The 12,070-nt window shown below is 35.6% G+C and overlaps 1 protein-coding gene across 3 annotated transcripts in view; it reads right to left on the reverse strand.

Annotated features, from left to right (window-relative positions):
• Positions 1 to 671: 671 nt before the first annotated feature.
• Positions 672 to 12,070, reverse strand: part of LOC102977145 (torsin-1A-interacting protein 2) — a 39,292-nt gene continuing 27,893 nt past the window's right edge. For all 3 annotated transcript variants that reach the window (XM_007104664.3, XM_007104665.3, XM_055084184.1), the window contains exons 2-5: positions 7,919 to 8,097; positions 5,417 to 5,932; positions 2,934 to 3,035; positions 672 to 2,123 (exon numbers count right to left, since the gene is read on the reverse strand). In XM_007104664.3, the coding sequence (XP_007104726.1) occupies positions 1,363 to 2,123; positions 2,934 to 3,035; positions 5,417 to 5,932; positions 7,919 to 7,952 (1,413 nt within the window). In that variant the 5' untranslated portion in view covers positions 7,953 to 8,097 and the 3' untranslated portion in view covers positions 672 to 1,362. The remainder of the gene's footprint in view (positions 2,124 to 2,933; positions 3,036 to 5,416; positions 5,933 to 7,918; positions 8,098 to 12,070) is intronic.

The raw sequence follows: 12,070 nt of genomic DNA on the forward strand, positions 1-12,070 counted from the left end.
CCCGTGAGCCATGGCCGCTGAGCCTGCACGTCCGGAGCCTGTGCTCCACAACGGGAGAGGCCACAACAGTGAGAACCCCGCATACCGCAAAAAAAAAAAAAAAAAAAAAAAGAAATGAACTGCATTAGATAAATGTTCCATCACTGTATAATAAGTAAACAGTATGGTAAAGTTATGCTAATGTACCTATATAAAAATCTACGATTCAACTGGTTATTAAAATCTGTTCTGCTTAAAGCACTCAAACTCTCATTGTAGACAATTATAAAATTCCATTCAGGGGAGACAGAAATGATAACAGAGATTAACAAAAGCATAGAAATATGCTAGTAAATACTAGTTTATACATTCTGCTATTCATCTGTAAGTCTTTATTCTTCATAAATAGCATGTCTCTTGATAAACCTGTATTTTATTTTCTACCTACTCATGAGTTTTAATATTTTCATTTTTTTCCCTATCTTCCAAGATGCTTTTTCACTTAATCAGTGATTTTCAAACTTCATTATCAGTGGAACTCTTTATTCCAATTAAATCCAATTAAATCTTATGGAGGAGCCCAATATATAAAATGGGAAAAAGCAGAACTTCTTTGATACAAAGGGGAGGGGTGCCAGTAGACAGCCTGAAAACCACTGCTCTAAATCATTCAAGAAAATTGAAGCAAAGACACAGCCAACTGGAATTTCTTCATTTGCAGTGATTATAAACAACTCCCCCATTGTTTTCAATTTTTAAGAACATTTCTTGAGCACAGCTGCTTTTCCCTCAGAGCTCATTAACGGAACAAAAACATAGTGCCTTACATATAGTATTTAGGTAAATAAGTATTTGAATTCTTATTTCCTTTTTCATACTATTCAAAAGTGCAAAAAAGCATAAGATGTAATCCCACAACTAGGTTATTAAAATGAATTTTAAAAATATTTAACATGTGATAGAAATTTTTTAAAATTTTCAGTTTTATGATTGTAATTGCTTTAATCTGAGTCCAAATACTATCCAAAAGGCTCCGTAGAGCCTCAAGAAAACAAAAATCACTCTGTAGTTACTGAGAAGATTATCTTCCCATGTAATGATTCTGTTGCTCTACTTTTGGATTGAAGAACATTCCTCAGTTATATATACCTGATTTGCTCGAAAGGCAAGGAAAAAAAGTCAGGTCAACTTTTAGCTTTGTCAAGCTTAGATTAGAAAGATTTTACAAAAAGTAAAAAATGAACATTTCTTTTCTCAAATAAGCTCATTTGTGCTTTCCAGGCTATTTCCTCACATTCGTCAACCTCCTTCCATATAAATGGAAGGCTTTTAAACTGACTTTTTAATAAGCCCATGCTGACCATAACCAACTCTGTGCTTAGCTTATAGAAAGCAGCCCTGTTCTTCTATGCTCCTCACTGGCTGGACAGGCAGCACCAGGTGGGAAATACGGCTCCACAGTCCACTCAGTTTGTCTGAATCCATGTGGTTGAAGGAGCTGGGAGTGTTAGAGTTGGTAAATCTCGCCCAAAGTAAATCTCTCACTTTCTCTTCAGTTTCCCTTGGGCCAACACTTGCTTCTAATGTTTCCTCCTCCAGTAGGATGGTCAGGACCAGGGCCACATCTTTAAAGGCAGCGTTCTCATGGTCACAATACTTGTAGAAGATCAAGGTGGAGCCTGCAGGAAGGGATTCAAAGCGGTGGACCACAGCAGCCTTCTGGCCCTTCTCAAATCCAGAGCTCAGCTCCATGTCAACTGAATGCTTGACCTTATCACTGTCCTGAAAGGTTTTTCCAGCTCCATCAATCTGAATGGCAGAGACTTTCTGGGCAGACGTGTAGGCATCCGCAACGTGGTGGCTGAGGCACTTCAGGGTCTCTCTTCCCTCTCGAGCTGCTGTAAATATGATGGTGGCTGGCTCAGTGGGGTGTGAAGCATTGAGGTGCTTCTGGAGAAACTTACGTCCTCTCTGCCACAGAAAGGAACTCTGGCCTGGAAATTTATCCTTCAAATGGCTGAAATGAACCAAGAAGGCTTCCAAAGCTGGATTTTTGGGCGCTTGCTGGGCCGGAGAGGAATAGTAGCTATTAACAGAACTTAGCAAAATAAGAGTCAGAACCAGGAAGCCAAGAAAGATGGAGCCTATCAGAGAAAGAGAAAATAAAAGACAAAATTAGACAGAATGTGAGTCAGAAATAAAGCCTGTGGTAAACTGAAAAGAGGCAGATACGCTGTCAGATTTTACTGGCCTGCGGTGTTTCTTTTGCCTAAGTCCTTTAAACTTTCAGCTGTTGAAATCTACTGGAAATACTTTTTCTTTAATTTCTTAAGAAGAAATTTGAAGATAACAACATCTTTGTTAAAAGGTAAAATCTACGTTTATATATTTTTTGCTATAACTACTGATGTGATTTAGAAATGAACTATCAGTATATTCTTCTACCGTCTCAAAAGTATCTACTACCTATGTGTAGATAGGCCATTTTTTCCTAAACAGTCGAAATGTAAAAATGCCATTTGAGAAGTTAATACTTTCTTTCTCATTGAAAAGACAGCTTTAACAGGGAACTATATTCATATATCTTATAATAGCCTATAATGGAAAATCTGAAAAAAATACATATATAACTGAATCACTTTGCTGTCCACCTGAAACTAACACAATACTGTAAATCAACTTTACTTCAATTAAAAAAAACAGTTTTAGTTTCTTGTTTATGAAAAGCCCTTTCTCCAGTGGGAATTCCCATTTTGTTAAGGATGGCAAAATACTGGCCACCACCCCTAAGGGAAAAATCCCCAGAACTCTATTGCTCTATTCTAATATGACTATCAAACATTAAAAAAAATATTAAAACAATGTTAAAACTATTTAAATCTGCTAGTTTTCTAGGTACTTCTCTGAGGACTTCTGAATGTGAATCACTACAGTAAGACCAGTTTTGTTCTCACCATAGCTCAGAAAATCCTTTTTATTAATCTTTCTTATGGTATCCTGTGCATTCTCTTTGTTTCCTTCCAATTTTTGTGTTTCTTGTTGATGTCTCTCAACCTCTGGGGAAAAAAAAAAAAGGAACATTATTTTTAGACAGTACACTAATGAGAGTGTGTATACCTTTATAACTCTTACCAAAGCAAAGAATTACCTGACAGGATTTCCATACTTTATATAAAATTTTGTTTTATACAAAGCTAACTTCCTGTCTTTTCCTTAAGGCTCACCATTACCTTTATTCTACTTAGAATAAAATGAAATGCTGTGAAATTCACTTAAGGATACTGTTGCTACATCCACAATTCTTCACTGGCTCTTACATTAAGGACAAAGAAACAAGCATCTTAATATTGCAGCCAAACCTATCTAACATGTGATTTAAGAAGGGATTTAAGAAATATTGTACACAAGACTCAACATCACAGGGCAATGATGCTCTAATTCCAGTGTTCACCTCTCAAAAGGCTCCTCAAGACCCCCTAATATACAAATAACAGAGACATTAAGTTTAGAGACAGGAGAGATTACTGTACAGTAATAGCTTACCTTTGCAAAATAGCGTACAAAAGCAAGCTTGAAACTTAGTCAATGAGGTATACAAAGCAAGGAATACAAGGTTAAGAAAATTTATGAACTATATAAAAATGTAGGTGTGGGGTGAGACACTAATCATAAAATGTGTGGGTGAAAAGGAGGGCAGTATTTTGTAGACTCTGAGCTAAGTCACTCTACAGTCTAGATGTGTGCTTGACCCCAGCCAGGTACCTCATATAACAATGAAAGCTGACTATTGCCCATAACCCTTACTGGAGAAATAACTCAAATAGCATACTCTATTAACATAAAGAAGTAGAGTCATCTTCACCTATAAAGGATAGTTCATTTAGTCATATCACACCAAAACACGGGTTTTTAAAATATCATGTCACAGAATTTAAGGACTGAAAGGATCTTTTTTTTTTTTTTTTTTTCGGTACACGGGCCTCTCACTGCTGTGGCCCCTCCCGTTGCGGAGCACAGGCTCCGGACGCGCAGGCTCAGCGCGGACCGGGGCACGAACCCGTGTCCCCTGCATCGGCAGGTGCACTCTCAACCACTGTGCCACCAGGGAAGCCCTGAAAGGATCTTTAATGATCACCTACTCTAGCCCCCTACCTTACCTATTGTGACAAAAGGTCCAGGGATGTTAAGGGCTTTGCCCAAGGTCACATAAAGAGATATGGCCAAGCTGAGATTAGAATGAGGTTCCTCATCTCCTAGATTAGTTCATTCCATTATATTATGTTGCTTCCCACACATAAACTGCATTTTTAAAACAGTATTTTCTTCCTCTACTCAGTGAACCTGCATACCGGTGAAATTCTGATGGCAGATAATGGTCCATACAAATCATATCCATTCATTCATTTAACAAATATTCATAAAGTCACTTCTCTGTGCCAAGTGCCACAGAAACACAATAAATGAGAGAGACATAGCCCTTGCCTTCCCTGAAGTTAGAGACTATTCTAATATTAACTAATGAAACATATATTTGAGATCAGACATTGACTTATGGTGAAACATGGAATTCTAGCCCTTAGTCAAGTCCCTGATGAACAGAATGTCTTATATTTTATATTTCTTTGCTCTGGCAAATAGGCATTTCAGACTGAGCTTTCAGAGTACTTATAAAATACAAATCCACACAGTCCAAATCCATAAAATCACAGAAGGTAAAAAAAGCTGGAGGAGACCAGCTGGATAGCATCTTGTCCTACTGCTTCAGTCTGCAAATAGGAAACTGAAGTACCAGGAAGTTGAGAGATTTGCCTAAGTTCACCCAAGTTAGGAAGTGGTAGAGCCACAACTAGAATCCACATCTCTTGAGTTCCAGTGTAAAGACTTTGCACATTCCAACTATTATCTTTGTAAGGAATGATACGATGCTGTTCTCCTTAATATACAAGTGGGGAAAATCAGGTGTAGAAAAATTAAGTAATTTGCTTAAAGTCCTATAAAACTGCAAGATGACCGAGTTAAGGGTACTGTACCACTGATGTTCATTTTTAAGTATACCTAACTCTTGATTTATGAAGCATTTAGTTTCCCCCAAAGTAAAAGATTTTAAAAAGTGAAAGTGAAGATATGCTCATTAGAAATAAAGAAAAAGCCAGAGGTAAATTTTTTAAAAGTTATGCCTTAAAAAAAAAAATCATACTGGATTAATACAGACAGTAAATAAATAAAAACTGTTAAAAAATGCAGCTTATGTGTGGGAAGCAACTTAATGTAGTGGAATGAGCTAGTTTAAGAGATGAGAAACCTCATTCTAATCTCAACTCAGTTATATCTCTTTATGTGACTTTGGGTAAGGTGCAAAGGCCTTAATCCTATGAAGGAAAGAGAAGTTCTCTGAAAAGAACAGTACAAAACAGGACAAGCTCAGGGGTTCTCTCACCTGGTGCCAGCAGTCGCTTCCTCAGTGTGTCCTGGCTCTCCAGCCCTGCACTGGAATGCCCAGGACTCTGGGCATCCTGAGGGTCAAGGACAGGTGCCTCCTGCAAAGCTCCGGGTCTGTCGCTCACATGCTCAGGGAGGGCTGCAGAGCTGCTCACTAAGTGTATGTCTGTTCTTCCCACCTTGTCACTTGGAGAACAGTTGGGTTCTGGATCCAAGAGGTCTTCACCCAGACTTTCTGAAGGGAGTTGATGCCCTCGTTCTCCACCCTGGAAACTCTGGCTGTTCTCACCTTCTGTATCCTTTGGATATTTCCTATAATCTGTTTCATCTGGATTTTCTGATTGATCATCTGTATCTGCACTTCCTGGACCAACTGATTCTACCTCTTGGTGGTCTTTGTTAAGACCAGAGGCAGGGTTTGGGGTCTGAGCTTCTTCAGTGGTACTTGCTGTGTCTGTAGTCTCCTGTGCCTGACAATTTATTGATGGATCATTTTCCAAATCCTTTTGAGGGTCTATTGAGATAAAAATGTATAATTTTTATTTAAAAAATTTCCCTATATTTTTGTATTTTAACAAGGTCCCTGATTAATAAAAATATTTATATAGATTTTTATGGCTTATGAGGCACTCTTCCTAAACATTATTTCTCTTGACTTTCACTAAAGGTGACTGATTAAACAAATTCACTATCATGTTAATCTAACAAATAATATGAATGTAAAACTATTTTGAATGACAAACCAATTTTTGGTAGTATTAAATACATTTCCCTAATGAAATAACAGACCTAGGCAATAATCATCAATAGCAACTAAAACCATTATGCAATTCCTGATGAGGAATTTTATGAACGAGATGAATGAGATTGACAACTGCTGAACCCACTGATCAATCTTAACACCACAAAAAGAAGGAAAACCAGACATTACTAACCTCCCGAATTCAATGCAATAGGAAGTACACCATACCACTTATGAAGTATTCTTGCCAAACTGAATCTGAAACTGATCAAGCTTCTAGAGCTAACTACCAGTTTCCAAGAAACACAGGGATAGAGGGATACATTAAATTATGCCTCCGGAATGTAATCAGCAAAACCCACAATGAGGGAAATTCTAAGGGACAAAAGACTTTGTTTATTTAATAACAGCAAGGAATAAAAATAAATGGCAAGAAAAAAAAAAAAAAAAGGAGGAGTAACCTATTGATTAAGAGATACTTGAATACATCAACAATGTGTGGACCACACTGTTTAGATTCACTGTCCCGCAAACCAGTTGTTAAAGAAATATTTATGAGATAATCAGAAAAATTTGAACACCAGATATTTGATGAGACTCAGGAATTATTGTTCATCTTCTAGTTATGATAAAGGTATTACGATAATGTTTTTACAAAGAAATCCTTATCATTTAGAGATAAGTGTTCAAGTATTTATGGCTAAAATTATGTGACACCTAGAATTTGCTTCAATTCAATGATATGGGGGTAAGGAGAAGTAAGGGAGTATAAATAAAACCACATTAGCCATATGTTGACAGCAGATGAAGCTGTTTGATGGGTACATGAGATTCATTTCCTCTCTCTACTTTTATATATGTTTGAAATTTTCCATAATAAAGTTTTAAAAAAAAAGCAACCAAAAAGATATATCAATCAAATGCAGTATGTGGCCCAAATGTAAAGAAAAATGAATTTAAAAACCCAACAGTGAAGGAAAAAAAAATTATGAGACAATGGGGGAAATGTGAATACTGGCTGTGTATATGATGACAGCATGGAATAACTATTAATTTATTTTTTAGGTGTGATAATGCTAATTTGGTTTTTTTTTTTTAATCTGTCTTTAAGAGATGTAAATAAAGTATTGACAAATAAAATGATATAATGTCTTGGATTTGCATTTAAATATTCCAAGGCAGGCAACAAGAGTACCATTATTTAGGTAAAAGTTGAAGTTAGATTTTGAGTACATGGGACTTCATTATACTGTTCTACTTTCATATATTTAAAAATATCCTTAATAAAATATTTAAATATGCCCTTCTCTTCTGAAAAACCTACTTCATATTTTGCCTATTTTATATCATATATATATATATATACACACACACGTAAGTAGGATGAAGAATTTAAATTTCATCTTTCCTTATAATTGAAAGATCCCCCTCTAAATATATAGCATATAGTTTACTTGATTTTTAAAAATGTAACTCTAAAGATCTGTCTACCATCTTTTTTTAAGATACATTGTAATTTTTCCAATACTATAGGTTCCTACTATGGGAGTCTCTAAAACATAACTCTTTTTCATAATTAGGGTCTGGTATTATGGTAAAATTCAGTACATATCAAAGAATAAGAATCATAAGAAATTAAGCAATTAAGTTAATTTCTTTTTTACTTCCAAACTTCAGTTTTAGTCACCAGAGACTTTCTCTCTAGCACAGCCCTAGTTTCCTACAGCACAAACCTAGTGCTGTACAAACTAGTCTTACCCTCTGGAGGATCCCTAAGTCCTCTGTCGGTCATGTTTGCGTTTTATCTCTTCAGACTTTGGGATACTTTTTGTTAGTGTCTGGTTTTCCTTGTGAAGATGTCTTGTCTTCTTCTTGTCCCAAGTCCCAACAGGCTCATGCTTCCCGTGGACGCAGGAAACAAGGCATATATACAGTGACTAAAATAAAATGAAAAAAATTAAATGACTTTTTTATTCATACATGGGAGAAATGCCAATTTCAGCTTTATTTACTAAATCTGTTTAGTTTGAGTAATATTTCCTCTCTGAAACTTTTCTTGTGAAGAGAAAGTATTTTCTGGCTTTCATGAGGATAATATTCCAAATCCTAGACTACAAACTGAAGAAAAGCTTTAAATTATTAACCTTGTATAGATGCCATAACCTTCTAATACATTGCAGTGTGTCTGGAAGGATGTAAAAAGTAAGACCAAGTGACCAGAATCTTGAAGAGAACATCTTTGAAACTGAAAAGTAATTCTAAGAGTAAAAATTTAAGTCACTGTTGAGTTAATCACTGCAGATTTCCTTTATGTCTTCAATTTCTGTCCCATATAAATTTCTCAGATTTTGCCTATCAGAAGCTTTCACTTACCATTAACAAGTAACAATGCACACGGGCTACCTACAAACTAAGATGGCTGTCTTGGTGTTAGGAAGAGGAAATACACATTTGGAGTTTAGTCACTGCCTTCTTAGTGGTTTTCACACAGTATTCTTTTGTAAAATATGGAGATAGGTATCTCTTTATACAATGCCCTTCTATACAGTGCTCAAAGAAGACTATATATAAATGATTATGATCTTAAGACATTATGTTTACTCTATATTGTCTTTAATTAAATGTTTCTGTAAAAAAAAAAACCAAAAACAAAACAAAAAAAATGATTATGAGCTGTATACAAAAGGAATAAAAATCAGAGGCAATTTATAAGCAATAAAAACTTAATCATGTCATTTTATAGTTAAATCTTATTTTTTGTCAAAAAACATACCACTCAAAGTTACTTAACCTTCACTATCTATAAAAATGATTAAGGATTGCTATGATGACTAAATACAAAAATATATGTGAAAGAGCTTTGTAAAGTGCTACATTTTTTGGATAGCCTAGTTGAGAAGTTAGCCAACTAGCCTTTTTTGTGTCCTTCTCACAACACTCTTTTGTAAAATCTAATTTTACAAGTTAAAAAATTTAATCCCAAATGCCCAGCACAGATCTTAGTATACAGCAAGAACCCCATATTTTAATTTAAAAGAATATGAATAAGTGAATGAATGCTTGAATGTACGAATAGAGTGGTGTCAACTATAAACTGAATGTGAAGGGAGGGGTTAAAAACAGGCCTCCTTTCTGCTGGTGTGAACACTTAGAAACAAGTCTCAGATTTGGAGGGTTCCTTGTCACTCTTTTATCTGCTTCAGACTCCTGGGACTGGGCTTATAGATCTCCTTTTCATTACCATCATATGTTGCAATGAGGGTTACCTCCTATCCTATTTTGTGATAGAAAATAAAAAGTCCCCAATCCTTTAAAAATAAAGTCCAGTTACAAAAATTTTAGAAAGCGAAGATGCTATTCACAATAACTGTAAGGTACCTCATGATAAAAACTAAAAGGTACCTAGTAATAAATCTAACAACACATATGCAAGAATTTTAGAGTGGGGTGAAGTTTATGGTATGTAAATTATACCTCAATAAACTGTTTTAAAAAAAAACTTTTAGGGAGAAAAGTATAAAACTTTACTCAAGGACATAAAAAGGACCTAAATACAGAAATACATATAGACACTAAGACTCAAAGCCATTTAATGCCACTTCTTTCCAAATTAATCTATAAATTCATTGCAATTTGAAACAAAATCTTGAGACAATTTTTTTATTGTTATATGTTTCCTATGGAATGAACAAGCTGACCCTAAAATTCACAAAGAGCAGTAAAGGATTAAGAAGAGTCAAGATAATTCTGAAGGAAGAAAAAAGAATTTTGAAAAAGAAGGGGGGATATTTTTACCAGATATATCAAGACGTTAAAAACAACAGGGCATTGGTGTAAGAAGAGACAGATTGCACAGAATAGAGAGACAAGAAATATATGCATACATAAATAAAGGAAATTCAGTGACAAAAGAAAAAGAATGGATTAGTGAATAGTTTTGGGACAAATGACTTTTCAAATGGGAAAAAAATTAGATTTCTACCTCCACAAAAATCAATTGCAGATAAGAGACCTAAATGTAAAGAGCAAAACTTTGAAATTTTTGGATGAAAGCATGGAATACCTTTATAATCTCAAGGTTTTCTTGATCAAGATATAAAATATATACTCAGCCATGAAAAGAAATGAAACTGAGTTATTTGTAATGAGGTGGATAGACCTTGAGTCTGTCATACAGAGTGAAGTAAGTCAGAAGGAGAAAAAGAAATACCGTATGCTAACACATATATATGGAATCTAAGAAAAAAAATATCATGAAGAGATTAGTGGTAGGACGGGAATAAAACACAGACCTACTATAGCATGGACTTGAGGATATGGGGAGGGGGAAGGGTAAGCTGTGACGAAGTGAGAGAGTGGCAGGGACATATATACACTACCAAATGTAAATTAGATAGCTAATGGGAAGCTGCTGCATAGCACAGGGAGATCAGCTCGGTGCTTTGTGACCACCTAGAGGGGTGGGATAGGGAGGGTGGGAGGGAGGGTGATGCAAGAGGGAAGAGATATGGGAACATATGTATATGTATAACTGATTCACTTCGTTGTAAAGGAGAAACTAACACACTATTGTAAAACAGTTATACTCCAATAAAGATGTTAAAAAAATATATATAAAATATATGAACCATGAGGGTAGCTTTGACAAATGTGATGCCATTAAAAATGTTAATCTCTAGACAAATCATCAAAATCATGGTTAAAAGATAAATTCACTGACTAGAAAGATATCAACGACACATATAATCATTAAGAGATTAATATCTAGAATACAAAAAGACTACTGCAAATCAGTAAGAGACAAATAATGCTATTTTTAAAACAGTGGGCAAAAGAGATGAACAAGCAGTTAAATAAAGAGGACATCTAAAAGTCTACTGAATTGGTAAGAAACATAGTCAAGGAAATGCAAAATGAATTAATGATGAGATACCATTTCACAACCACCAGATTAGCAAAAATTTTTAAATCAGGCAATACCAAGTGTTGGTGAGGATTTGGAGATACAGAGATCTTTACCGGCAATGAAGTAAACTGTTACAGCTTTGGAGAGCAATATGGCAATACCTAGTTAAGACACACACACATTCTATAAATCGGCAATTCTCCTTTTAGGTATATACCTTAGAGAAACTTTTCCTCAAGTGCCCAATGATGTCTGTAGCAGCATTATTCTTAAAACATAATATTGTATATAAATTAATGAGTTAGATATAAAAAATTTATAAAGGTACAATATTAAAGCATTTATATAAAATTTAAGAAACAAAATAAAATATAGAGTGATTCAAAAATAATTGAACAAGCAACTATATGCCAATAAAATGGACAACCTGGAAGAAATGGACAATTTCTTAGAAATGCACAACCTTCCGAGACTGAACCAGGAAGAAATATAAAATATGAACAGACCAATCACAAGCACTGAAATTGAAACTGTGATTAAAAATCTTCCAACAGGGCTTCCCTGGTGGCACGGTGGTTGAGAGTCCACCTGCCGATGCAGGGGATGCGGGTTCATGCCCCGGTCCGGGAAGATCCCATATGCCGCGGAGCGGCTAGGCCCGTGAGCCATGGCCACTGACCCTGCGCATCCAGAGCCTATGCTCCACAACGGGAGAGGCTACAACAGTGAGAGGCCCACGTACCGAAAAAAAAATCTTCCAACAAACAAAAGCCCAGGACCAGATGGCTTCACAGGCAAATTCTATCAAACATTTAGAGAAGAGCTAACACCTATCCTTCTCAAACTTCCAAAAGATAGCAGAGGGAGGAACACTCCCAAACTCATTCTATGAGGCCACCATCACCCTGATACCAAAACCAAAGATGTCACAAAAAAAGAAAACTACAGGCCAGTATCACTGATGAACATAGATGCAAAAATCCTCAACAAAATACTACCAAACA

The sequence above is a fragment of the Physeter macrocephalus genome, chromosome 4, assembly GCF_002837175.3.
Source record: "Physeter macrocephalus isolate SW-GA chromosome 4, ASM283717v5, whole genome shotgun sequence".
Lineage (NCBI taxonomy): Eukaryota > Metazoa > Chordata > Mammalia > Artiodactyla > Physeteridae > Physeter > Physeter macrocephalus.